The following is a 24,499-nucleotide window of genomic DNA, read 5'->3' on the forward strand; positions in this document are numbered from 1 at the left end:
CCTGGTCCTCCGCTCACTAGGATATAGTGTTCTTATATATAGTCAGGACTTGGTCCTCCGCTCACTAGGATATAGTATTCTTATATATAGTCAGGACCTGGTCCTCCGCTCACTAGAATATAGTATTCTTATATATAGACAGGACCTGGTCCTCTGCTCACTAGGATATAGTATTCTTATATATAGTCAGGACCTGGTCCTCCGCTCACTAGGATATAGTATTCTTATATATAGACAGGACCTGGTCCTCCGCTCACTAGGATATAGTTTTCTTATATATAGACAGGACCTGGTCCTCCGCTCACTAGGATATATGATTCTTATATATAGACAGGACCTGGTCCTCCGCTCACTAGCATATATTATTCTTATATACAGACAGGACCTGGTCCTCCGCTCACTAGGATATAGTATTCTTATATATAGACAGGACCTGGTCCTCCGCTCACTAGGATATAGTATTCTTATATATAGACAGGACCTGGTCCTCCGCTCACTAGGATATAGTATTCTTATATATAGACAGGACCTGGTCCTCTGCTCACTAGGATATAGTATTCTTATATATAGTCAGGACCTGGTCCTCCGCTCACTAGGATATAGTATTCTTATATATAGACAGGACCTGGTCCTCCGCTCACTAGGATATAGTATTCTTATATATAGACAGGACCTGGTCCATCGCTCACTAGGATATAGTATTCTTATATATAGACAGGACCTGGTCCTCCGCTCACTAGGATATAGTATTCTTATATATAGTCAGGACCTGGTCCTCCGCTCACTAGGATATAGTATTCTTATATATAGTCAGGACCTGGTCCTCCGCTCACTAGGATATAGTATATTTATATATAGTCAGGACCTGGTCCTCCGCTCACCAGGATATAGTATTCTTATATATAGACAGGACCTGGTCCTCCGCTCACTAGGATATAGTATTCTTACATATAGACAGGACCTGGTCCTCCGCTCACTAGGATATAGCATTCTTATATATAGACAGGACCTGGTCCTCCTCTCACTAGGATATAGGATTCTTATATATAGTCAGGACCTGGTCCTCCGCTCACTAGGATATAGCATTCATATATATAGACAGGACCTGGTCCTCTGCTCACTAGGATATAGTATTCTTATATATAGTCAGGACCTGGTCCTCCGCTCACTAGGATATAGTATTCTTATATATAGACAGGACCTGGTCCTCCTCTCACTAGGATATAGTATTCTTATATATAGACAGGACCTGTTCCTCTGCTCACTAGGATATAGTATTCTTATATATAGTCAGGACCTGGTCCTCCGCTCACTAGGATATAGTATTCTTATATATAGACAGGACCTGGTCCTCCGCTCACTAGGATATAGTATTCTTATATATAGTCAGGACCTATTCCCCCGCTCACTAGGATATAGTATTCTTATATATAGACAGGACCTGGTCCTCCGCTCACTAGGATATAGTATTCTTATATATAGACAGGACCTGGTCCTCCGCTCACTAGGATAAAGTATTCTTATATATACTCAGGACCTTGTCCTCCGCTCACTAGGATATAGTATTCTTATATATAGTCAGGGCCTGGTCCTCCGCTCACTAAGATATAGTATTCTTATACATAGTCAGGACCTGGTCCTCAGCTCACTAGGATATAGTATTCTTATATATAGACAGGACCTGGTCCTCCGCTCAGTAGGATATAGTATTCTTAAATATAGTCAGGACCTGGTCCTCCGCTCACTAGGATATAGTATTCTTATATATAGACAGGACCTGGTCCTCCGCTCACTAGGATATAGTATTCTTATATATAGACAGGACCTGGTCCTCCGCTCACTAGGATATAGTATTCTTATATATAGTCAGGACCTGGTCCTCCGCTCACTAGGATATAGTATTCTTATATATAGTCAGGACCTGGTCCTCCGCTCACTAGGATATAGTATACTTATATATAGTCAGGACCTGGTCCTCCGCTCACTAGGATATAGTATTCTTATATATAGACAGGACCTGGTCCTCCGCTCACTAGGATATAGTATTCTTATATATAGACCGGACCTGGTCCTCCACTCACTAGGATATAGGATTCTTATATATAGTCAGGACCTGGTCCTCCGCTCACTAGGATATAGCATTCTTATATATAGACAGGACCTGGTCCTCTGCTCACTAGGATATAGTATTCTTATATATAGTCAGGACCTGGTCCTCCGCTCACTAGGATATAGTATTCTTATATATAGACAGGACCTGGTCCTCTGCTCACTAGGATATAGTATTCTTATATATAGACAGGACCTGGTCCTCTGCTCACTAGGATATAGTATTCTTATATATAGTCAGGACCTGGTCCTCCACTCACTAGGATATAGTATTCTTATATATAGACAGGACCTGGTCCTCCGCTCACTAGGATATAGTATTCTTATATATAGAGAGGACCTGGTCCTCCGCTCACTAGGATATAGTATTCTTATATATAGACAGGACCTGGTCCTCTGCTTACTAGGATATAGTATTCTTATATATATTCAGGACCTGGTCCTCCGCTCAGTAGGATATAGTATTCTTATATATAATCAGGACCTGGTCCTCCGCTCACTAGGATGTAGTATTCTTATATATAGACAGGACCTGGTCCTCCGCTCGCTAGGATATAGTATTCTTATATATAGACAGGACCTGGTCCTCCGCTCGCTAGGATATAGTATTCTTATATATAGACAGGACCTGGTCCTCCGCTCGCTAGGATATAGTATTCTTATATATAGACAGGACCTGGTCCTCCTCTCACTAGGATATAGAATTCTTATATATAGACAGGACCTGGTACTCCGCTCACTAAGATATAGTATTCTTATATATAGACAGGACCTGGTCCTCCGCTCACTAGGATATAGTATTCTTATATATAGTCAGGACCTGGTCCTCAGCTCACTAGGATATAGTATTCTTATATATAGTCAGGACCTGGTCCTCTGCTCACTAGGATATAGTATTCCTATATATAGACAGGACCTGGTCCTCCCCTCACTAGGATATAGTATTCTTATATATAGACAGGACCTGGTCCTCCGCTCACTAGGATATAGTATTCTTATATATAGACAGGACCTGGTCCTCCGCTCACTAGGATATAGTATTCTTATATATAGTCAGGACCTGGTCCTCCGCTCACTAGGATATAGCATTCTTATATATAGTCAGGACCTGGTCCTCCGCTCACTAGGATATAGTATTCTTATATATAGACAGGACCTGGCCCTCCGCTCACTAGGATATAGTATTCTTATATATAGACAGGACCTGGTCCTCCGCTCACTAGGATATAGTATTCTTATATATAGTCAGGACCTGCTCCTCCGCTCACTAGGATATAGTATTCTTATATATAGACAGGACCTGGTCCTCCGCTCACTAGGATATAGTATTCTTATATATATACAGGACCTGGTCCTCCGCTCACTAGGATATAGTATTCTTATATATAGACAGGACCTGGTCCTCTGCTCACTAGGATATAGTATTCTTATATATAGTCAGGACCTGGTTCTCCGCTCACTAGGATATAGTATTCTTATATATAGTCAGGACCTGGTCCTCCGCTCACTAGGATATAGTATTCTTATATATAGTCAGGACCTGGTCCTCCGCTCACTAGGATATAGTATTCTTATATATAGACAGGACCTGGTCCTCCGCTCACTAGGATATAGTATTCTTATATACAGACAGGACCTGGTCCTCCGCTCACTAGGATATAGTATTCTTATATATAGACAGGACCTGGTCCTCCGCTCACTAGGATATAGTATTCTTATATATAGACAGGACCTGGTCCTCCGCTCACTAGGATATAGTATTCTTATATATACAGACAGGACCTGGTCCTCCGCTCACTAGGATATAGTATTCTTATATATAGTCAGGACCTGGTCCTCCGCTCACTAGGATATAGCATTCATATATAGACAGGACCTGGTCCTCCGCTCACTAGGATATAGTATTCTTATATATAGTCAGGACCTGGTCCTCCGCTCACTAGGATATAGTATTCTTATATATAGACAGGACCTGGTCCTCCGCTCACTAGGATATAGTATTCTTATATATAGACAGGACCTGGTCCTCCGCTCACTAGGATATAGTATTCTTATATATACAGACAGGACCTGGTCCTCCGCTCACTAGGATATAGTATTCTTATATATACAGACAGGACCTGGTCCTCCGCTCACTAGGATATAGTATTCTTATATATAGTCAGGACCTGGTCCTCCGCTCACTAGGATATAGTATTCTTATATATAGACAGGACCTGGTCCTCCGCTCACTAGGATATAGTATTCTTATATATAGACAGGATCTGGTCCTCCGCTCACTAGGATATAGTATTCTTATATATAGACAGGACCTGGTCCTCCGCTCAGTAGGATATAGTATTCTTATATATAGTCAGGACCTGGTCCTCCGCTCACTAGGATATAGTATTCTTATATATAGACAGGACCTGGTCCTCCGCTCACTAGGATATAGTATTCTTATATATAGACAGGACCTGGTCCTCCGCTCACTAGAATATAGTATTCTTATATATAGTCAGGACCTGGTCCTCCGCTCACTAGGAGATAGTGTTCTTATATATAGACAGGACCTGGTCCTCCGCTCACTAGGATATAGTATTCTTATATATAGACAGGACCTGCTCCTCCGCTCACTAGGATATAGTATTCTTATATATAGACAGGACCTGGTCCTCCGCTCACTAGGATATAGTATTCTTATATATAGACAGGACCTGGTCCTCTGCTCACTAGGATATAGTAATCTTATATATAGTCAGGACCTGGTCCTCCGCTCACTAGGATATAGTATTCTTATATATAGACAGGACCTGATCCTCCGCTCACTAGGATATAGTATTCTTATATATAGTCAGGACCTGGTCCTCCGCTCACTAGGATATAGTATTCTTATATATAGTCAGGACCTGGTCCTCAGCTCACTAGGATATAGTATTCTTATATATAGTCAGGACCTGGTCCTCTGCTCACTAGGATATAGTATTCTTATATATAGACAGGACCTGGTCCTCCGCTCACTAGGATATAGTATTCTTATATATAGACAGGACCTGGTCCTCCGCTCACTAGGATATAGGATTCTTATAATATAGTCAGGACCTGGTCCTCCGCTCACTAGGATATAGTATTCTTATATATAGACAGGACCTGGTCCTCCGCTCACTAGGATATAGTATTCTTATATATAGACAGGACCTGGTCCTCCGCTCACTAGGATATAGTATTCTTATAATATAGTCAGGACCTGGTCCTCCGCTCACTAGGATATAGTATTCTTATATATAGTCAGGACCTGGTCCTCCGCTCACTAGGATATAGTATTCTTATATATAGACAGGACCTGGTCCTCCGCTCACTAGGATATAGTATTCTTATATATAGTCAGGACCTGGTCCTCCGCTCACTAGGATATAGTATTCTTATATATAGTCAGGACCTGGTCCTCAGCTCACTAGGATATAGTATTCTTATATATAGTCAGGACCTGGTCCTCTGCTCACTAGGATATAGTATTCTTATATATAGACAGGACCTGGTCCTCCGCTCACTAGGATATAGTATTCTTATATATAGACAGGACCTGGTCCTCCGCTCACTAGGATATAGGATTCTTATAATATAGTCAGGACCTGGTCCTCCGCTCACTAGGATATAGTATTCTTATATATAGACAGGACCTGGTCCTCCGCTCACTAGGATATAGTATTCTTATATATAGACAGGACCTGGTCCTCCGCTCACTAGGATATAGTATTCTTATAATATAGTCAGGACCTGGTCCTCCGCTCACTAGGATATAGTATTCTTATATATAGTCAGGACCTGGTCCTCCGCTCACTAGGATATAGTATTCTTATATATAGACAGGACCTGGTCCTCCGCTCACTAGGATATAGTATTCTTATAATATAGTCAGGACCTGGTCCTCCGCTCACTAGGATATAGTATTCTTATATATAGTCAGGACCTGGTCCTCCCCTCACTAGGATATAGCATTCTTATATATAGACAGGACCTGGTCCTCCCCTCACTAGGATATAGTATTCTTATATATAGACAGGACCTGGTCCTCCGCTCACTAGGATATAGTATTCTTATATATAGTCAGGACCTGGTCCTTCGCTCACTAGGATATAGTATTCTTATATATAGACAGGACCTGGTCTTCCCCTCACTAGGATATAGCATTCTTATATATAGACAGGACCTGGTCCTCCCCTCACTAGGATATAGTATTCTTATATATAGACAGGACCTGGTCCTCCGCTCACTAGGATATAGTATTCTTATATATAGTCAGGACCTGGTCCTCCGCTCACTAGGATATAGCATTCTTATATATAGACAGGACCTGGTCCTCCCCTCACTAGGATATAGTATTCTTATATATAGACAGGACCTGGTCCTCCGCTCAGTAGGATATAGTATTCTTATATATAGTCAGGACCTGGTCCTCCGCTCACTAGGATATAGTATTCTTATATATAGACAGGACCTGGTCCTCCGCTCACTAGGATATAGTATTCTTATATATAGACAGGACCTGGTCCTCCTCTCACTAGGATATAGTATTCTTATATATAGTCAGGACCTGGTCCTCCGCTCACTAGGATATAGTGTTCTTATATATAGACAGGACCTGGTCCTCCGCTCACTAGGATATAGTATTCTTATATATAGTCAGGACCTGGTCCTCCGCTCACTAGGAGATAGTGTTCTTATATATAGACAGGACCTGGTCCTCCGCTCACTAGGATATAGTATTCTTATATATAGACAGGACCTGCTCCTCCGCTCACTAGGATATAGGATTCTTATATATAGACAGGACCTGGTCCTCCGCTCACTAGGATATAGTATTCTTATATATAGACAGGACCTGGTCCTCCGCTCACTAGGATATAGGATTCTTATAATATAGTCAGGACCTGGTCCTCCGCTCACTAGGATATAGTATTCTTATATATAGACAGGACCTGGTCCTCCGCTCACTAGGATATAGTATTCTTATATATAGACAGGACCTGGTCCTCCGCTCACTAGGATATAGTATTCTTATATATAGTCAGGACCTGGTCCTCCGCTCACTAGGATATAGTATTCTTATATATAGACAGGACCTGGTCCTCCGCTCACTAGGATATAGGATTCTTATAATATAGTCAGGACCTGGTCCTCCGCTCACTAGGATATAGTATTCTTATATATAGACAGGACCTGGTCCTCCGCTCACTAGGATATAGTATTCTTATATATAGACAGGACCTGGTCCTCCGCTCACTAGGATATAGTATTCTTATATATAGACAGGACCTGGTCCTCTGCTCACTAGGATATAGTATTCTTATATATAGACAGGACCTGGTCCTCCGCTCACTAGGATATAGTAAACTTATATATAGACAGGACCTGGTCCTCCGCTCACTAGGATATAGTATTCTTATATATAGACAGGACCTGGTCCTCCGCTCACTAGGATATAGGATTCTTATAATATAGACAGGACCTGGTCCTCCGCTCACTAGGATATAGTATTCTTATATATAGACAGGACCTGGTCCTCCGCTCACTAGGATATAGTATTCTTATATATAGACAGGACCTGGTCCTCCGCTCACTAGGATATAGTATTCTTATATATAGACAGGACCTGGTCCTCTGCTCACTAGGATATAGTATTCTTATATATAGACAGGACCTGGTCCTCCGCTCACTAGGATATAGTAAACTTATATATAGACAGGACCTGGTCCTCCTCTCACTAGGATATAGTATTCTTATATATAGTCAGGACCTGGTCCTCCGCTCACTAGGATATAGTACTCTTATATATAGTCAGGACCTGGTCCTCCGCTCACTAGGATATAGTATTCTTATATATAGTCAGGACCTGGTCCTCCGCTCACTAGGAGATAGTGTTCTTATATATAGACAGGACCTGGTCCTCCGCTCACTAGGATATAGTATTCTTATATATAGACAGGACCTGCTCCTCCGCTCACTAGGATATAGTATTCTTATATATAGACAGGACCTGGTCCTCCGCTCACTAGGATATAGTATTCTTATATATAGACAGGAACTGGTCCTCCGCTCACTAGGATATAGTATTCTTATATATAGACAGGACCTGGTCCTCCGCTCACTAGGATATAGGATTCTTATAATATAGTCAGGACCTGGTCCTCCGCTCACTAGGATATAGTATTCTTATATATAGACAGGACCTGGTCCTCCGCTCACTAGGATATAGTATTCTTATATATAGACAGGACCTGGTCCTCCTCTCACTAGGATATAGTATTCTTATATATAGTCAGGACCTGGTCCTCCGCTCACTAGGATATAGTATTCTTATATATAGTCAGGACCTGGTCCTCCGCTCACTAGGATATAGTATTCTTATATATAGTCAGGACCTGGTCCTCCGCTCACTAGGAGATAGTGTTCTTATATATAGACAGGACCTGGTCCTCCGCTCACTAGGATATAGTATTCTTATATATAGACAGGACCTGCTCCTCCGCTCACTAGGATATAGTATTCTTATATATAGACAGGACCTGGTCCTCCGCTCACTAGGATATAGTATTCTTATATATAGACAGGACCTGGTCCTCCGCTCACTAGGATATAGGATTCTTATAATATAGTCAGGACCTGGTCCTCCGCTCACTAGGATATAGTATTCTTATATATAGACAGGACCTGGTCCTCCGCTCACTAGGATATAGTATTCTTATATATAGACAGGACCTGGTCCTCCGCTCACTAGGATATAGTATTCTTATATATAGACAGGACCTGGTCCTCCGCTCACTAGGATATAGTATTCTTATATATAGACAGGACCTGGTCCTCTGCTCACTAGGATATAGTATTCTTATATATAGTCAGGACCTGTTCCTCCGCTCACTAGGATATAGTATTCTTATATATAGTCAGGACCTGGTCCTCCGCTCACTAGGATATAGTATTCTTATATATAGTCAGGACCTGGTCCTCCGCTCACTAGGATATATTATTCTTATATATAGTCAGGACCTGGTCCTCCGCTCACTAGGATATAGTATTCTTATATATAGACAGGACCTGGTCCTCTGCTCACTAGGATATAGTATTCTTATATATAGACAGGACCTGGTCCTCCGCTCACTAGAATATAGTATTCTTATATATAGACAGGACCTGGTCCTCCGCTCAGTAGGATATAGTATTCTTATATATAGACAGGACCTGGTCCTCCGCTCACTAGGATATAGTATTCTTATATATAGACAGGACCTGGTCCTCCGCTCACTAGGATATAGTATTCTTATATATAGTCAGGACCTGGTCCTCCGCTCACTAGGATATAGTATTCTTATATATAGACAGGACCTGGTCCTCCGCTCACTAGGATATAGTATTCTTATATATAGACAGGACCTGGTCCTCCGCTCACTAGGATATAGTATTCTTATATATAGACATCACCTGGTCCTCCGCTCAGTAGGATATAGTATTCTTATATATATTCAGGACCTGGTCCTCCCCTCACTAGGATATAGTATTCTTATATATAGACAGGACCTGGTCCTCCGCTCACTAGGATATAGTATTCTTATATATAGTCAGGACCTGGTCCTCCGCTCACTAGGATATAGTATTCTTATATATAGACAGGACCTGGTCCTCCGCTCACTAGGATATAGTATTCTTATATATAGTCAGGACCTGGTCCTCCGCTCACTAGGATATAGTATTCTTATATATAGACAGGACCTGGTCCTCCGCTCACTAGGATATAGTATTCTTATATACAGACAGGACCTGGTCCTCCGCTCACTAGGATATAGTATTCTTATATATAGACATCACCTGGTCCTCCGCTCAGTAGGATATAGTATTCTTATATATATTCAGGACCTGGTCCTCCCCTCACTAGGATATAGTATTCTTATATATAGACAGGACCTGGTCCTCCGCTCACTAGGATATAGTATTCTTATATATAGACAGGACCTGGTCCTCTGCTCACTAGGATATAGTATTCTTATATATAGACAGGACCTGGTCCTGTGCTCACTAGGATATAGTATTCTTATATATAGACAGGACCTGGTCCTCCGCTCACTAGGATATAGTATTCTTATATATAGTCAGGACCTGGTCCTCCGCTCACTAGGATATAGTATTCTTATATATAGTCAGGACCTGGTCCTCCGCTCACTAGGATATAGTATTCTTATATATAGACAGGACCTGGTCCTGCGCTCACTAGGATATAGTATTCTTATATATAGACAGGACCTGGTCCTCCGCTCACTAGGATATAGTATTCTTATATATAGACAGGACCTGGTCCTGCGCTCACTAGGATATAGTATTCTTATATATAGACATCACCTGGTCCTCCGCTCAGTAGGATATAGTATTCTTATATATATTCAGGACCTGGTCCTCCCCTCACTAGGATATAGTATTCTTATATATAGACAGGACCTGGTCCTCCGCTCACTAGGATATAGTATTCTTATATATAGACAGGACCTGGTCCTCTGCTCACTAGGATATAGTATTCTTATATATATTCAGGACCTGGTCCTCCGCTCACTAGGATATAGTATTCTTATATATAGACAGGACCTGGTCCTCCGCTCACTAGGATATAGTATTCTTATATATAGACAGGACCTGGTCCTCTGCTCACTAGGATATAGTATTCTTATATATATTCAGGACCTGGTCCTCCGCTCACTAGGATATAGTATTCTTATATATAGTCAGTACCTGGTCCTCCGCTCACTAGGATATAGCATTCTTATATATAGACAGGACCTGGTCCTCCGCTCACTATTATTATGGATGGAGGACTCTTCTATATTAGACGCTGTACACACTCAGCTCCAATCACGGCGGCTTCCGGTGACGGCAGGTGAGGAGACCGTCAGCTGGTTGGCTGTGGCTCCGCGGACAGTGGTGAGAGCGGCCTTATCCTTGGTGCTGTGGAGCTGCGGCCGTACAGTGAGGCCGGTGGTCGCGCTGCGGCCGTACAGTGAGGTCGGTGGAGCTGCGGCCGGACAGTGAGGAGGAGGATGGCGGCTCCCGGTCCCCGGCGCAGGACGCCCGCACCCCCCGCCATGCTCCGCTAGAGCCGGGGCACCGGCAGGATGGAGGCGGCGGCGGAGCGCTGGCAGCCCACCCATGTGCAGGTGACGGTGCTGCAGGCCCGGAACCTCCAGCCCAGGGGCAAGCATGGCGCCAACGACACGTACAGCATCATCCAGCTGGGCCGGGAGAAGTACTGCACGTCCGTGGTGGAGAAGAGCCTGAGCCCCGTGTGGAGGGAAGAAGCCTCGTTCGAGCTGCCCGGCCTGATGGATCCGCAGAGCCCGGGGCAGAGCCGCCTGCTGCTCACCGCCATGCACCGCTCCCTGGTCGGCCTGGACAAGTTCCTGGGGCAGGTCTCCATCAGCCTGGGCGGCCTGTGCGAGGAGAGGACCCGGAGCAGCACCGAGTAAGTGCCGGGCCGCCACAGTACATGAGGGCGTGAGAGCAGAATAGTGACCGCAGCTCTGGAGGTGACTGGAGGCTAAGGCACGATGTAAGAGCAGAATAGTGAGTGCAGCTCTGGAGGTGACTGGAGGCTAAGACACGATGTAAGAGCAGAATAGTGACTGCAGCTCTGGAGGTGACTGGAGGATAAGACACGATGTAAGAGCAGAATAGTGAGTGCAGCTCTGGAGGTGACTGGAGGATAAGGCACGATGTAACAGCGGAGTAGTGAGTGCAGCTCTGGAGGTTAAGACCTAATGTAATGCAGAATAGTGAGTGCAGCTCTGGAGGATAAGACCTAATGTAACAGCAGAATAGTGAGTGCAGCTCTGGAGGTGACTGGAGGATAAGGCAGCTCTGGAGGATAAGACCTAATGTAACAGCAGAATAGTGAGTGCAGCTCTGGAGGTGACTGGAGGATAAGGCACGATGTAACAGCAGAATAGTGAGTGCAGCTCTGGAGGTGACTGGAGGATAAGACACGATATAAAAGCAGAATAGTGAGTGCAGCTCCGGAGGTAACCAGAAAAAACCTGATCTAATAGTAGAATAGTGAATGCAGCTCTGGAGGTGACTAGAGGATTATTTATTCCCCCATCAGCACAGCCCTTCAGTTTCCCCCCCCCCATCAGCACAGCCCCTCAGTTTATTTCCCATCATCAGCACAGCCCCTCAGTTTATTCCCCCCTATCAGCCCCTCAGTTTATTCCCCCATCATCACTGCCCCTCAGTTTATTCCCCCCATCAGCACAGCCCCTCAGTTTATTCCCCCATCATCACTGCCCCTCAGTTTATTCCCCCCATCAGCACAGCCCCTCAGTTTATTCCCCCATCATCACTGCCCCTCAGTTTATTCCCCCATCAGCACAGCCCCTCAGTTTTTTCCCCCCATCATCACTGCCCCTCAGTTTATTTCCCCCATCAGCACAGACCCTCAGTTTATTCCCCCATCAGCACAGCCCCTCAGTTTATTCCCCCATCAGCACAGCCCCTCAGTTTATTCCCCCCATCATCACTGCCCCTCAGTTTATTCCCCCCATCATCACTGCCCCTCAGTTTATTCCCCCCATCATCACTGCCCCTCAGTTTATTCCCCCCATCATCACTGCCCCTCAGTTTATTCCCCCCATCATCACTGCCCCTCAGTTTATTCCCCCCTATCAGCACAGCCCCTCAGTTTATTCCCCATATCATCACTGCCCCGCAGCTTATATCCCCCATCATCACTGCCCCTCAGTTTATTCCCCCCTATCAGCACAGCCCCTCAGTTTATTCCCCCCATCATCACTGCCCCTCAGTTTATTCCCCCCATCAGCACAGCCCCTCAGTTTATTTCCCATCATCAGCACAGCCCCTCAGTTTATTCCCCCCTATCAGCACAGCCCCTCAGTTTATTCCCCCATCATCACTGCCCCTCAGTTTATTCCCCCCATCAGCACAGCCCCTCAGTTTTTTCCCCCCATCATCACTGCCCCTCAGTTTATTTCCCCCATCAGCACAGCCCCTCAGTTTATTTCCCATCATCAGCACAGCCCCTCAGTTTATTCCCCCATCAGCACAGCCCCTCAGTTTATTCCCCCATCAGCACAGCCCCTCAGTTTATTCCCCCATCAGCACAGCCCCTCAGTTTATTCCCCCATCAGCACAGCCCCTCAGTTTATTCCCCCATCATCACTGCCCCTCAGTTTATTCCCCCCATCATCACTGCCCCTCAGTTTATTCCCCCCATCATCACTGCCCCTCAGTTTATTCCCCCCATCATCACTGCCCCTCAGTTTATTTCCCCCATCAGCACAGCCCCTCAGTATATTTCCCCCCATCAGCACAGCCCCTCAGTATATTTCCCCCCATCAGCACAGCCCCTCAGTTTATTCCCCCCATCATCACTGCCCCTCAGTTTATTCCCCCCATCATCACTGCCCCTCAGTTTATTTCCCCCATCAGCACAGCCCCTCAGTATATTTCCCCCCATCAGCACAGCCCCTCAGTATATTTCCCCCCATCAGCACAGCCCCTCAGTTTATTCCCCCCATCATCACTGCCCCTCAGTTTATTCCCCCCATCATCACTGCCCCTCAGTTTATTCCCCCCATCATCACTGCCCCTCAGTTTATTCCCAACATCAGCACAGCCCCTCAGTTTTAGCCTAATTTACTTCAGACGATGCTGGGGCACGGGTAGGATGGTAGACTACGACCAGGGAGGAGATGTAGGTTGGTGCTGAGCCATGGAGAGCACGGGTAGGATGGTAGACTACGACCAGGGAGGAGATGTAGGGTGGTGCTGAGCCATGGAGGGCACGGGTAGGATGGTAGACTACGACCAGGGAGGAGATGTAGGGTGGTGCTGAGCCATGGAGGGCACGGGTAGGGTGGTAGACTGAGACCAGGGAGGAGATGTAGGGTGGTGCTGAGCCGTGGAGGGCACGGGTAGGGTGGTAGACTGAGACCAGGGAGGAGATGTAGGGTGGTGCTGAGCCGTGGAGGGCACAGGTAGGGTGGTAGATGAGACCAGGGAGGAGATGTAGGGTGGTGCTGAGCCTTGGAGGGCACGGGTAGGGTGGTAGATGAGACCAGGGAGGAGATGTAGGGTGGTGCTGAGCCATGGAGGGCACAGGTAGGGTGGTAGACTAAATCGAAGGAGGAGATGTAGGGTGGTGCTGAGCCATGGAGAGGACAGGTAGGGTGGTAGACTGAGACGAAGGAGGAGATGTAGGGTGGTGCTGAGCCGTGGAGGGCACAGGTAGGATGGTAGGCTGAGACCAGGGAGGAGATGTAGGGTGGTGCTGAGCCATAGAGGGCACAGGTAGGGTGGTAGACTGAGACCAGGGAGGAGATGTAGGTTGGTGCTGAGCCATGGAGAGCACGGGTAGGGTGGTAGGCTGAGACCAGAGAGGAGATGTAGGGTGGTGCTGAGCCATGGAGAGCACGGGTAGGGTGGTAGGCTGAGACCAGAGAGGAGATGTAGGGTGGTGCTGAGCCATGGAGAGCACGGGTAGGGTGGTAGGCTGAGACCAGGGAGGAGATGTAGGGTGGTGCTGAGCCATGTAGTGCACGGGTAGGGTGGTAGGCTGAGACCAGAGAGGAGATGTAGGGTGGTGCTGAGCCATGGAGGGCACGGGTAGGGTGGTAGGCTGAGACCAGAGAGGAGATGTAGGGTGGTGCTGAGCCATGGAGGGCACGGGTAGGATGGTAGACTACGACCAGGGAGGAGATGTAGGGTGGTGCTGAGCCATGGAGGGCACGGGTAGGATGGTAGACTACGACCAGGGAGGAGATGTAGGGTGGTGCTGAGCCATGGAGAGCACGGGTAGGGTGGTAGACTGAGACCAGGGAGGAGATGTAGGGTGGTGCTGAGCCATAGAGGGCACAGGTAGGGTGGTAGACTGAGACCAGGGAGGAGATGTAGGTTGGTGCTGAGCCATGGAGAGCACGGGTAGGGTGGTAGGCTGAGACCAGAGAGGAGATGTAGGGTGGTGCTGAGCCATGGAGAGCACGGGTAGGGTGGTAGGCTGAGACTAGAGAGGAGATGTAGGGTGGTGCTGAGCCATGGAGAGCACGGGTAGGGTGGTAGGCTGAGACCAGGGAGGAGATGTAGGGTGGTGCTGAGCCATGTAGTGCACGGGTAGGGTGGTAGGCTGAGACCAGAGAGGAGATGTAGGGTGGTGCTGAGCCATGGAGGGCACGGGTAGGGTGGTAGGCTGAGACCAGAGAGGAGATGTAGGGTGGTGCTGAGCCATGGAGGGCACGGGTAGGATGGTAGACTACGACCAGGGAGGAGATGTAGGGTGGTGCTGAGCCATGGAGAGCACGGGTAGGGTGGTAGACTGAGACCAGGGAGGAGATGTAGGGTGGTGCTGAGCCGTGGAGGGCACGGGTAGGGTGGTAGGCTGAGACCAGGGAGGAGATATAGGGTGGTGCTGAGCCATGGAGTGCACAGGTAAGGTTGTAGACTGAGACCAGGGAGGAGATGTAGGGTGGTGCTGAGCCGTGGAGGGCACAGGTAGGGTGGTAGGCTGAGACCAGGGAGGAGATATAGGGTGGTGCTGAGCCATGGAGTGCACAGGTAAGGTTGTAGACTGAGACCAGGGAGGAGATGTAGGGTGGTGCTGAGCCGTGGAGGGCACAGGTAGGGTGGTAGATGAGACCAGGGAGGAGATGTAGGGTGGTGCTGAGCCTTGGAGGGCACGGGTAGGGTGGTAGATGAGACCAGGGAGGAGATGTAGGGTGGTGCTGAGCCATGGAGGGCACAGGTAGGGTGGTAGACTAAATCGAAAGAGGAGATGTAGGGTGGTGCTGAGCCATGGAGAGGACAGGTAGGGTGGTAGACTGAGACGAAGGAGGAGATGTAGGGTGGTGCTGAGCCGTGGAGGGCACAGGTAGGATGGTAGGCTGAGACCAGGGAGGAGATGTAGGGTGGTGCTGAGCCATAGAGGGCACAGGTAGGGTGGTAGACTGAGACCAGGGAGGAGATGTAGGTTGGTGCTGAGCCATGGAGAGCACGGGTAGGGTGGTAGGCTGAAACCAGAGAGGAGATGTAGGGTGGTGCTGAGCCATGGAGAGCACGGGTAGGGTGGTAGGCTGAGACCAGGGAGGAGATGTAGGGTGGTGCTGAGCCATGTAGTGCACGGGTAGGGTGGTAGGCTGAGACCAGAGAGGAGATGTAGGGTGGTGCTGAGCCATGGAGGGCACGGGTAGGGTGGTAGGCTGAGACCAGAGAGGAGATGTAGGGTGGTGCTGAGCCATGGAGGGCACGGGTAGGGTGGTAGGCTGAGACCAGAGAGGAGATGTAGGGTGGTGCTGAGCCATGGAGAGCTCGGGTAGGGTGGTAGACAGATCAGAGAGGAGATGTAGGGTGGTGCTGAGCCATGGAGCGCTTTGAGGATCAGGGTAATAAGTTTGTACTGTATTCTGGAGTGGATGGGTAGCCAGTGTAATGACTGGCACAAGGTAGAGGCATCGGTGTAACGGTTGGTGAGGAATATGATCCTGGCAGCAGCATTCAGGACAGATTGGAGCGGGGAGAGTTTGGTAAGAGGGAGGCCGATTAGTAGAGAGTTACAATAGTCCAGACGAGAATGAATAAGTGAAACAGTAAGAGTTTTTGAGTCGAAAGTAAGAAAAGGGAAAATTCTAGAAATGTTTTTGAGATGCAGATTACAAGAGCGAGCCAGTGATCGGATGTGGGGGGTGAATGAAAGCTTGGAATCAAGTATGACCCAAGGCAGCGGGCATGTTGCTATGGCGTAATGGTGGAACCGCGCACGGAGATGGCAATGTCAGGCAAAGGTAGGTTAGTAGAGGGAGAGAACACGAGGAGTTCAGTTTTTGACCGGTTCAGTGTCAGAGGGAGGACATGATGTTAGAGACAGCGGTAAGACAATCACTGGTGTTTTCTAAAAAGGCAGGCGAGATATCAGGAGCAGAAGTGTATAATTGGGTGTCATCAGCATAGAGATGGTACTGGAAACCAAATCTACTGATTGTTTGTCCAATAGGGGCAGTATACAAAGAGAAGAGGAGGGGGCCTAGGACTGATCCTTGAGGAACCCCAACAGTAAGGGGAAGGTGAGAGGAGGAGGAACCAGCAAAACATACAGTGAAGGATCGGTCAGAGAGATAGGAGGAGAACCAAGAGAGAACGGTGTCCTTGAGGCCGATGGAGCGGAGCATAGTGAGGAGGAGCTGATGATCCACAGCGTCGAATGCTGCGGAGAGATCCAAGAGAATTATCGTGGAGTAGTGATCATTAGATTTAGCTGTTAATAGGTCATTAGAGACTTTAGTGAGGGCAGTTTCAGTAGAGTGTAAAGAGCGGAAACCAGATTGAAGAGAGTTGAGAAGGGAGTTATCTGAGAGATAGCGGATAAGACGGGACTGGACCAGATTTTCGAGGATTTTAGAGATTATTTATTTATATAGCACCATTAATTCCATGGTGCTGTACATTAGAAGGGGTTTCTCCGAGGCAGCGGATTTTGGGGACATGGGAAAGTTATCATTTCAAAGATAATTAGTTCAGATTTGTCCACATTGAGCTTGAGGAAGCGAGAGGAGGAGGAGGATATGGCTGATGGGCATTCTGGAGAGCAGAGGTGACATCTGGGCCAGAGAGGTAGATCTGAGTGTCATCAGCATATAGATGGTTCTGGAAGCCATAGGACCTTATGAGTTGTCCCAGGCCGAGTGTATAGACTGAGAAGAGTAAGGGCCCAAGGACAGAGCCTTGAGGGACACCACAGAGGGGGTGAGATGAAGAGGTAGTGTGGGAGTAGGAAACGCTAAATGTGCGGTTGGTAAGGTATGAGGAGATCCAAGATAGGGCCAGGTCTTTGACCCCAAAGGAGGAGAGGATCTGTAGTAGGAGGCAGTGGTTATCTGTGTCGAAGGCAGAGGACAGGTCTAGAAGGAGGAGTATAGAGAATTGTCTGTAAGCTTTGGCTGTAAGTAAGTCGTTAGTAATTTTGGTCAGGGCAGTCTCAGTGGAATGGTGGGGACGGAAGCCAGATTGTAGGTTGTCGAAGAGAGAGTAAGATGCAAAGTGAGAGGAAAGTTCAGCATGGAAGTGCTGCTCAAGGACTTTGGATGCAAATGGGAGCAAAGATATGGGGCGATAGCTGGACGTAGCGCTTGGGTCAAGAGATGGCTTTTTGAGGATAGGTGTGATTGAGGCATGTTTGAAAGCAGTGGGGAAGGTACCAGAAGTTAGTGATAGGTTGAAGAGATGGTTTAGTGATGGGATAAGCATGGTGGTGAGGTTGGGGAGGAGGTGGGATGGGATGGGGTCAAGTGCACAAGTGGTGAGGTGTGATTTGGAGAGAAGATGAGCAAGCTGTCCTTCAGTGATTTTGGGGAGGGAGGTTATGGGGTTTGGGTATTGGTCTGGTATACAAAGGGGTTGTGGTAGTTTTACGACAAAGATTTGCCTTGTTTGGTTGATCTTATTTTTGAAGTGCGTGACAATGTCCTCGGCAACTATTAGGGAACTCGGAGGGGGCAGTGGTGGGCGGAGGAGGGAGTTAAGTGTCGAACAACTGTTTGGGGTTGTGGGATAAGGAAGATATGAGGGTTGTGAAGTAGGCCTGTTTAGCAGAGGTGAGAGCTGATTTGAAAGCGAGTGTTGCTTGTTTGAGTGCAGTGAAATCATCTTGCGAATGTGTTTTCTTCCAACGCCGTTCTGCAATTCTGGACACTTGCCGAAGCTTTTTAGTGATGTTATTGTGCCAGGGTTGTCTATTGGTTCGTCACACTCTGCTATGTATAACAGGAGCGACCATGTCAATAGCTGTTCCGAAAGTGGCATTGTAGAAAGCAGTGGCAGTGTCTGTGTCATGGAGTGAGGATATGGATGCTAGTGGTAAGATGGAGTCAGAGAGTGTGTGGGTGTCTAGGTGTACGAGGTTCCTGCGTGGGTGCGCATGTTGCTGGACATGGGTGACAGGTGAGGAGGACAGGGATGAGAGTGAGTAGATGGTGGTCAGATAGAGGGAGAGGGGAGGTTGTGAAGTTAGATAGGGAGCAGAAACGGGTGAAGACCAGGTCTAATGTGTGTCCGTCTGTGTGAGTGGCTGAGGAGGACCACTGGTTAAGTCCAAAGGATGAAGTAAGGGACAGGAGTTTGGAGGCTGCTGACTGGTGGGTGTCAATGGGGATGTTGAAATCACCCATGATGCTGGTGGGAATGTCAGCAGAGAGAAAGTGAAGAAGCCAGGTGGAGATTTGGTCAATAAAAACAGTGGTCGGGCCCGGAGGTCGGTATATGACGGCCACTTGGAGGTTGTAGGGGGAGTGGATGCAGACAGTGGACTTCAAAAGAGAGGAGGATAAGGGAGGGTAGAGGTGGGATTGGGTTAAAGGTACAGTTGGAAGAAAGGAGAAGGCCCACTCCTCCACCATGTTTATTGCCAGGGCGAGGAGTGTGGGTGAAGTGGAGGCCACCGTAACATAGTGCAGCGGGGGAGGCTGTGTCAGAGGATGTCAGCCATGTTTCGGTGATGCCCAGAAAGAAAAGATTGCGAGAGGTAAAGAGGTTGTGATTCATGTGGAGTTTATTGCAGATGGAGCGGGCATTCCATAGTGATTCAGAGAGAGGGTGCAGGAGGGTGGGCATCATGGGCACGGATTTGAAGTGGGCAAGATTTTGGGTGTTTATATTGGGTTGGGAGCGATAGGAGGGGGTAGTAATGGGAGGTATGAGCTGTGGGGGTCCAGAATTGGGAGGTATGTCTCCAGCAGTGAGGAGAAGCAGAGAGAGACAGAGCAGGTGGGATAAGGAGAGTGGGCAGCTTGTTTTGTGTTTTATTAGGAGAGATCTGAGGTTGAGGAGCAGGTCAGCAGAGGACAGGTTGGGAGGCAGGAGGGAAGGAGAGTTTATTACTTGGTTAGAGGGTGCTGGGGTTTGGGGATAGTGAAGGAGGCTGAATAGTAATGGAGCCAAAACTGTCAGGCTACCCTCACACTAGCAGTACTTGGTCAGTATTTTACATCAGTATTTGTAGCCAAAACCAGGAGTGGGTGATAAATGCAGAAGTGGAGCATATGTTTCTATTATACTTTTCCTCTAATTGTTCCACTCCTGGTTTTGGCTACAAATACTGATGTAAAATCCTGACCAAATACTGCTAGTGTGACTCCGGCCTTAGAGTGTATGTCAGCATGATGAGTAAGTGTGGTGGAAAGGGAAAGAAGTTTAGTACATTTATTAACAGTGGTTAGTCTTACCTTCTGTTCACTTCTGGCTCATTTCTGGGATGAAGATTGAAGAAGATTTACATGAAGGGAAGATTAGAGACAGGTCTATAGTTAGCAGTACAGTTTTGGTCAAGGGATAGTTTTTAAGTAATGGATGTATGATGGCATGCTTAAATGAGGAGGGAAAGATACCGGAAGAGAGAGAAAGATTGATTATTTTTGTTAGGTGAGAGGTGACAGCAGGGGAAAGGGACTGGAGGAGATGTGAGGGAATAAGGTCACTGGTGCAAGTGTTTGGGCGAGAAGTTGCAAGGAGCCTGATTACTACTTCTTTTTCTGTGACTGGTTCAAAGTCAGAGTGAGCTAGATGCAGTGGGGGAGAGAGGACAGTGCATGGTATGAAGGGATTGGGAGATAATTTCCTGTCGGATATGGTCAATTTTTTCTTTGAAATGGAGATCCGTGGTTGGGGCCTGCACTCTTGGGTTGAGTAGGGAATAAAAAGTGTGAAAGAGACGTTTAGGGTTATTGGGTAGTGAGGTGAAGGGGCTGTTGAAATAGGTTTGGAGAGGTGAAGGGCAGAGTTGTATGTTTTAAGCATGAACTTATAATGGAAGAAATCTTCGGGTAGATTAGATTTTCTCCACAGATGTTCGGTGCACCTGGAGCACCGCTGCAGGAAACGTGTTTGCAGTGTGTCCACGGTGGTCGCCGTCTGTGCCGAGTTGTCCTATGTATAGGAGGTGCCGCTTCATCCAGGGAACTTTGCAGGGTTTCATTGTAATGCTTCAGAGCAGAATCAGGACATGAGATGGAGGAGATTGGGGCCAATGAGGACTGCAAGTTCTTCATAAGTTTCTGGGTGTTAATGGCCTGTATGTTTCTATAAGTGTGGAAAGTGGGGGTGACCTGAGCTTGATGGCAGGTCTCGATAGAGAATGAAAGAAGGTTGTGGTCAGAGAGCGGGAGAGGGGAGTTTGTGAAATCATCCAGTGAGCAAAGCCGGGAGAAGACCAAATCAAGGGAGTTTCCATCTTCATGCGTTGGAGAGTTAGTATGCTGCGAGAGGCCGAAAGGGGAGGTTAGAGATAAAAGGTGAGAAGCAGATGGGAAGAGGGGAGAAGCAATGGGGATGTTGAATTATTTAACCCCTTAATCCCATATGATGTACTATCCCGTCGAGGTAACCTGGTGACTTAATTCCCAGGGATGCAATCGGTAGCGCGGCCGGGTGTCAGCTGACTATCGCAGCTGACATCCAGCACTATGTGCCAGGAGCAGTCATGGACCGCTCCTGGCACATTAACCCCCTGAACACTGCGATTAAACATGATCGCAGTGTTCCGGGGGCACAGGAAAGCATCATGCAGGGAGGGGGCGCCTGCTCTGAGCAGGCGCCTGTAAGCCTCCAGCAGTGCACGTCAGATCGCTGATCTGACACAGTGCTGTGCAAAGTGTCAGATCAGCGATCTGTCAATATAGTGTGATGCCCCCCCTCCGGGACAATGTCATAATGTAAAAAAAAAAATATTTAGATGTGTAAAAAAAAAATAAAAAAATTCCTAAATAAAGAAAAAAAATATATTGTTCCCATAAATACATTTCTTTATCTAAATAAAAAAACAATAAAAGTACACATATTTAGTATCGCCGCGTCCATAACAACCCGACCTATAAAACTGGCCCACTAGTTAACCCCTTCAGTGAACACCGTAAACAAAAAAAAAATAAAGCGTTGTTTTTGCAACTTTTTTTATTATCATAACGCCAAACAAAACGTAGAATAGCACGCAATCAAAAAGACGGATATAAATAACCATGGTACCGCTGAAAACGTCATCCTGTCCTGCAAAAAATGTGCCGCCATACAGCATCATCAAAGAAAAAATAAAAAACTTATAGCCCTCAGAATAAAGCGATGCAAAAATTATTTTTTCTATAAGTTTTTATCGTATAAAAGCGCCAAAACATAAAAAAATGATATAAATGAGGTTCCGCTGTAATCATACTGACCCAAAGAATAAAACTGCTTTATCAATTTTACCAAACATGGAACAGTATAAACACCCCCCCCCCCCAAAAGAAATTATTGAATAGCTTGTTTTTGGTCATTCTGCCTCACAAAAATCCGAATAAAAAGCGATCAAAAAAGTCATGTGCCTGAAAATGTTATGTTACCAATAAAAACGTCAACTTGTCCCACAAAAAACAAGACCTCACATGACTCTGTGGACCAAAATATGGAAAAATTATAGCTCTCAAAATGTGGAGACGCAAAAACTATTTTTTGCAATAAACAGTGTCTTTTAGTGTGTAACAGCAGCCAATCATAAAAATCCGCTAAAAAACCCACTATAAATAGTAAATCATCACCCCCTTAGGGAAAAGTAATAAAATTAAAAAAAAATGTATTTCCATTTTCCCCTTAGGGTTAGGGCTAGGATTAGGGTTAGGATTAGGGTTGGGGCTAGGGATAGGGTTAGGGTTGGGGCTAGGGTTAGGGCTACACTTAGGGCTGGGGCTAAAGTTAGGGTTAGGGTTGTGGCTAAAGTTAGGGTTGTGGCTAAAGTTAGGGTTGGGAATAAAGTTAGGGTTAGGGTTTGGATTACATTTACGGTTGGAATTAGGGTTAGGGGTGTGTCAGGGTTAGGGGTGTGGTTAGGGTTGGGATTAGGGTTAGGGGTGTGTTGGAGTTAGGGGTGTGGTTGGGGTTAGGGGTGTGGCTGGGATTAGGGTTAGGGGTGTGTTTGGGTTAGGGTTTCAGTTACAATTGGGGGTTTCCACTGTTTAGGCACATCAGGACTCTCCAAACGCGACATGACATCCGATCTCAATTCCAGCCAATTCTGCGTTGAAAAAGTAAAACAGTGCTCCTTCCCTTCCGAGCTCTGCTGTGTGCTCAAACAGGGGTTTACCCCAACATATGGGGTATCAGCGTACTCAGGACAAATTGGACAACAACTTTTGGGGTCCAATTTCTCCTGTTACTCTTGGAAAAATGCAAAACTCGGGGCAAAAAAATTATTTTTGTGGAAAAAAAAATTATTTTATATTTTCACGGCTCTGCGTTATAAACTAGTGAAACACTTGGGGGTTCAAAGTTCTCACAACACATCTAGATAAGTTCCTTGGGGGGTCTACTTTCCAAAATGGTGTCACTTGTTCAATGTTTAGGCACATCAGGGGCTCTCCAAACGCAACATGGTGTCCCATCTCAATTCCAGTCAATTTTGCATTGAAAAGTCAAACTGCGCTCCTTCCCTTCCGAGCTCTGCCATGGGCCCAAACAGTGGTTTACCCCCACATATGGGGTATCCGCGTAACCAGGACAAATTGCACAACAACTTTTGGGGTACAGTTTCTTCTCTTACCCTTGGGAAAATAAAAAATTTGGGGCGAAAAAATCATTTTTGTGAAAAAATATGATTTTTTATTTTTACGGCTCTGCATTATAAACTTCTGTAAAGCACTTGGTGGGTCAAAGTGCTCACCACACATCTAGATGAGTTCCTTAGGGGTTCTACTTTCCAAAATGGTGTCAATTGTGGGGGGTTTCAATGTTTAGGCACATCAGGGGCTCTCCAAACGCGACATGGTGTCCCATCTCAATTCCAGTCAATTTTGCATTGAAAAGTCATATGGCACTCCTTCCCTTTCCGAGCTCTGCCATGCGCCCAAACAGTGGTTTACCCCCACATATGGGGTATTAGCGTACTCGGGACAAATTGTACAACAACTTTTGGGGTCCATTGTCTCCTGTTACCCTTGGTAAAATAAAACAAATTGGAGGTGAAGTAAATTTTTGTGAAAAACAAAGTTAAATGTTCATTTTTTTAAAACATTCCAAACATTCCTGTGAAACACCTGAAGGGTTAATAAACTTCTTGAATGTGGTTTTGAGCACCTTGAGGGGTGCAATTTTTAGAATGGTGTCACACTTGGGTATTTTTTATCATTTAGACCCCTCAAAATGACTTCAAATGTGATGTGGTCCCTAAAAAAAAATTGTGTTGTAAAAATGAGAAATTGCTGGTCAACTTTTAACCCTTATAACTCCCTAACAAAAAAAAATGTTGGTTCCGAAATTGTGCTGATGTAAAGTAGACATGTGGGAAATGTTACTTATTAAGTATTTTGTGTGACATATCTCTGTGATTTAAGGGCATAAAAATTCAAAATTG

At 46.3% G+C, this 24,499-nt stretch overlaps 1 protein-coding gene across 2 annotated transcripts in view; it reads left to right on the forward strand.

Moving 5' to 3' along the window:
• Window positions 1–10,994: 10,994 nt before the first annotated feature.
• RAB11FIP2 (RAB11 family interacting protein 2) overlaps window positions 10,995–24,499 on the forward strand; it is a 54,266-nt gene continuing 40,761 nt past the window's right edge. The window contains exons 1-2 of one of the 2 annotated variants that reach the window (XM_077257888.1): window positions 11,003–11,102; window positions 11,162–11,590. In XM_077257888.1, the coding sequence (XP_077114003.1) occupies window positions 11,244–11,590 (347 nt within the window). In that variant the 5' untranslated portion in view covers window positions 11,003–11,102; window positions 11,162–11,243. Of the gene's footprint in view, window positions 11,591–24,499 lie in introns of both variants that reach the window. The other variant, XM_077257887.1, reaches the window with a different exon arrangement.

This window comes from Ranitomeya variabilis, chromosome 4 (genome assembly GCF_051348905.1).
Source record: "Ranitomeya variabilis isolate aRanVar5 chromosome 4, aRanVar5.hap1, whole genome shotgun sequence".
NCBI classification, from domain to species: Eukaryota; Metazoa; Chordata; class Amphibia; order Anura; family Dendrobatidae; genus Ranitomeya; species Ranitomeya variabilis.